General features: G+C 38.2%; 1 protein-coding gene across 1 annotated transcript in view; it reads right to left on the minus strand.

Moving 5' to 3' along the window:
- The window catches only part of LOC108576025 (ubiquitin-conjugating enzyme E2 H), a 70,052-nt gene that overhangs the window by 1,808 nt on the left and 63,534 nt on the right, over positions 1-4,710 (minus strand). The window contains exons 3-4 of the mRNA XM_017938968.1: positions 444-611; positions 174-302 (exon numbers count right to left, since the gene is read on the minus strand). Of these exons, the coding sequence (XP_017794457.1) occupies positions 174-302; positions 444-611 (297 nt within the window). The remainder of the gene's footprint in view (positions 1-173; positions 303-443; positions 612-4,710) is intronic.

Genomic DNA, 4,710 nt, shown 5'->3' on the forward strand with positions numbered 1-4,710 from the left:
AACAAAAGATGTGCAAAAGGATACCCGGTTACTGACATAAGTGTTAATATAGGAAACAACGCAGAAAATAGTCTTTAGATAATAATAAAAAATTACCTATGAAATTTAAAAATCGTTCGACCGAGCTTGGTACGGTTAGTGTTAAGGATCAATTATACCATCTCCTAACTCACCTGCTACCTTCTTCTTGTACTCCTCAGGTTTATGTAGATACATGGCCGCCGCATCGCCATTTAAGGGGTCGATTGGATTAGGATATGTTAACAATTGGGGCAGGAAAGATTCGAAAATATTCGATAAATCTGAAACAAACGAGATAGAAAGAATTCTTCTCAAAATTCTCAACTGACGTGAAGTTTAGCGATTTTTGTTAATTATTTCGATAAATATAGAGAACACAGGGGTGGATAATTAAATTTTGTCTAGATTATGTAAATACGTACCGTAAAGGGCAGTCCAGGCCTGGTTTATTACGTCTAGACACACCGTGCCTGAGACTTCGTCAATGTTAGGGTGGTACACCTTGTTCATAAAGCCGATCGAAGGAGATTTGAAGGGGTAGTGCTCGGGCAAGTGAACCCTCACCTTCCATATTCCACCCTCGTAAGGCGCTGTAACGTAATACAAGTATACAACATTTTGTAACGATCTTATGAAGAATGCTCGTTTTCTACGGCAAAATACGTCATCGAAATCTACGACTTAAGTTTAAAGAACGTATGTTAACCCTTTCGTTGCTGTTCAACGCCTGATAATTTGCTCGCGATATACCGTTGGAGCCTTTTGGTGCACATTCATCTTAATTTAATCAATTCAATTTCGAAACGACACGGTTGAAACAAGAAATTTTGCAGTTTTGCTTAAACAATTTACCACACATGTGTATTAACCCCTTGCACTCGAGTGGCGACTGAGAAGCGACGTTGTTTACTGCTTGGTAAAAAATTGATTTTACAGGACCACAGGTCCATAGACCTCGCATAATTGTCTAAGCAGCGAGTAGATTTCAAAGAAGCAACCTTTAACGAACTGTCGCAAGGCCTTGAATAATATAAAAATACATTGAACATAGAAATAAATTTGATCTGCAATTTGCTTGCAGCAAAATGATCTTCGAGTGCAAAGGGTTAAAATCTGGCGCAGCGGAAGGGTTAAACTCCTGTGCAACTTAACACATTACCGACCGAGTGAATTTCTGTCGAGTAGATGTCTAAGATTGCTAAAAAGATTTTTTTTAAATTGACGAGGATTCTTGTGTTAGAAAAATTAATAATGTGAAATTGCACGATGGTCCGTTACATTTAACCCTTTCGCTACGACACTCGTGAGACAAAATGTACTCGCTGTATACTAGACGAAACATTTTCAAATTCAACTGTTTCGTGATAGTCAAATGAGCCACTCAGAAGCCAAAGATACTAACTCCACTACGTTAAACTTGTTAAATTATTTTTATTTATAAAGAGTTGCGCGCCAAGCATGAGCTTTGATACTAAAATTGGAAGAGTTTCAGAAAGTGGAGTTAATCGTTTGGAATTCTGAGTGACTCAAATGTCTGTTTTAGTGTTGCCTGACTTTTAGATGACAGTGATATTTTATTTGCAAAGTACGAAAATAAATGAATAAATTTACAGCGAGTATACAAGGTGTCCCACTTAATTCTGTCATTCTTAACTATTTTGTTATTTGTGAAGATACAAAAAAATGCTTCCGAAGGAAGTTATTGTATCTCAGGGTGGAAAATTAGAGCACCTCAAGGACCCATCTTCCAAAATTTTACTAAAAATAAAATTTGGTTAAATGGAACGACCCGTTTTTAAGTTTGAAGCGCATTTAACCATCGTCACAAAATACACTCTTCGTAGCGAAAGGGTTAACGATATTATGCGACAAAATTTCTTAGAACATTACACGACAATGCATCAAGTTAAACTTTTTCTAAGTTTAAATTCTTAGAATCTTAAATGTAAGTTAAGAAAACACACTTTGCAATATTTACAAGTTTAGCGAAAGAAAAAGCTCAATAAAGAGTAAATACATTTCAATGGTACGAAGAAAGGGGGTCACAGGATACTCGTCGAATAGTGGTATAATTTCAAGTAGCAATTTCCACCTCGATCGTCGAAATTGCGGGTACAGTTATCGGCGATATTCGAACAGCTGAAAAGTCAGGTGCGATATCGTAACTCGAGAGTATAGATGAAGGAAACTGGAACGTTGGAACGGTAAATCACGCCGGAATGCGTAATTCTTTCTCGTTACAAGGTAAAAGTACAGGAGACGGAAGGTCGATTGAATTTGTCCATCGGGTGAATCCATGAAAGAGTCACCGATCGAGGGAAACGAAGTGTTTCTAGAACGTAATTCACTCGGGGCGCTCTCCTTTCACGGAAGAAGAAGAAGAAGAAGAAGAAGAAGAAGCTTCTCGCATGTCAAACAATGCAAATTCCTACGTCTCTGACATCCTTTTGATCCGTGGAAATTGCTCGAGACACCGAAAGGCTCGTCTTATCTCACCACCGCGCGGTGTGTCTTCGACGGAAGAAAAGTTGATGAAATTGAAATTCCCACTTCTCGAACGAACTCCCTCGAGTGACTTTTTTACTAACAACCAAGTGTAGTACATATCTTGAACACGTTTTTACTGAAATTTTCCCTAAGAAGTTCTCATTTTTAATACGTCGGAATTCACGTGGTAAACACATGGCTCGTTGTTTACGATGTATGTGTATATGCGTTTAAATAAAACGCGGGACCACGAGGGAGAGAGAATGGCAGTGGATCGAAGAAGAAGGAGAACGGAGGAAACAAAGAGGACTGCTCGCCGAGTGAAATTTATTTCGACAACAACGAACAACGAGACATTCGACCGCGGATTAAAATCAACCACTGGAAACGTTCGAAACGAGTCGTCAGAGAGAGAGAGAGAGAGAGAGAGAGAGAGAGAGAGAAATGGGGGGTAGAGATGGAAAAAGAGAAGAAGGAGAGCCACGCGGAACGAAATGTATTTCATCCAGAGAGCCCAGGGACTCCGGTGGCTACCAATTAGTCGACGCGTACAAACATCTGAGACAAACGAGGGGGAAACTTTAGGAAGCCCGGTATCGAATTAATCGTCGAATCACAATTGAATCGTTGTCAAGCGAGGGAAGGAAATAATGGGAAAAGAAACGAGGATACAAAGGTTTTCGCGCGCAAGGTTCACGTATCCGGTAGAAATATCAATCGTTGGTATTGTACCGAGTGATCGGTAATTGGGGGTGCAACTATGAAGGGTTGAAATGTGGAATACAATTTTTTAACGAAAAGCTTAGTTTTCGAGAAAATTGAATTTTTACAGTAGAGCGGTCTTCGGGTCTTTTTTGACCCATCGCCTTCTTATCTTTTTAATTACTTTTGCTGTTATCAAATTTATGTTCCCTTAACGTTACATCGAAAGATCATTACCTAAGTTCATATGACGTGCTGGTAACATAAATTGTTACACCTCAGACCTTTGGGTCAAAAAAGACCCAAAAACCTCAAGTGTACAGTCGAACGAAAGAACGCGCTAGGGTTAAAGACGTTTCCACTTACATTTTTATGGTGATGAAGATAATGTCATAGAATAGGTGAAATATAGAATCAAATTTTTTCATAAAAAGCTTATTGCTAGTTTTCGAGAAAATTTAATTTAAACATGTTATTTTCGCTTACATTTTTTTGTAACGTTAAAGAAGAATAATATCACAGAATAGGTGAAACATAGAATGAAATTTTGTCATAAAAAGCTTAGTTTTGCGAGAAAACTGAATTCGAAGATGTTCTCGCTTACGTTTTTACGACGATAAACAGCGGTAATGTCACAATTCGCAAAGAACGCAATAGTCTACGCAGAGGATTGTGTAAATCTTCAGGTTTTCGAGCAATTAAAGCGACAAAGTACCGTATCATCGAACCACGATACTCTGACATAAAGAACAAGAATTTGTATGCGTTAACAAAGCACGTCAACTTTAACAATTTAAATTCAAATTAAGGAAATCGCCAATAACTGTGTTATCAGTACTTATCATGACACAGACATCGCTTATTAGTGCAAGCATAAGGCCGAGAGATAGTTAATTGCAATTTCCTCGAAGACTAAGCTTCTTATGACAAAGTCTTATTCTACGTTTTTCGTTTATTTTTTCACGTAGAATCACCTACTCCGTGGTTTCGCCGATAATTATGGAACGCCCTGTATATTGGAAGATCCTCAAGACTCCGTGAGTATTTAAATTCAACTTTCTCCAAAGCTAAGCTTCTTAAGAAAAAATTTTATTTTATATTTTCGATTTACTTTTTCACGAAGCATCACCTACTTCGCAGTTTCACCGCTAATTATGAGACACCCTGTATATTTAAAGAACCTCAAGGCTCGAATGTTTAAATTCAATTTTCTCCAAAACTAAGCTTCTTAAGGAAAAATATTATTCTACATTTTCCATTTATTTTTTCACGTAGAATCGTAGTTTCACCAATAACTATAAAACACCCTGTACAACGAACGAGCCTACAGACATTTCGCCGCGCGTTTCCGCGCTTATGCCACGCGGTCGGTCAGTTAATTAATAATTGGCAATCACAGATCTTCGAAATTGATACGGTATCATTGTCAAAACAGAGAAATCGCAGTTTCCATCGTATCATAATCGCATGGAAGCCGGATAAGCTGACGGGCATCGATGA

This window comes from Habropoda laboriosa, unplaced genomic scaffold (assembly GCF_001263275.1).
Source record: "Habropoda laboriosa isolate 0110345459 unplaced genomic scaffold, ASM126327v1 scaffold309, whole genome shotgun sequence".
In the NCBI taxonomy this organism is placed as follows: Eukaryota; Metazoa; Arthropoda; class Insecta; order Hymenoptera; family Apidae; genus Habropoda; species Habropoda laboriosa.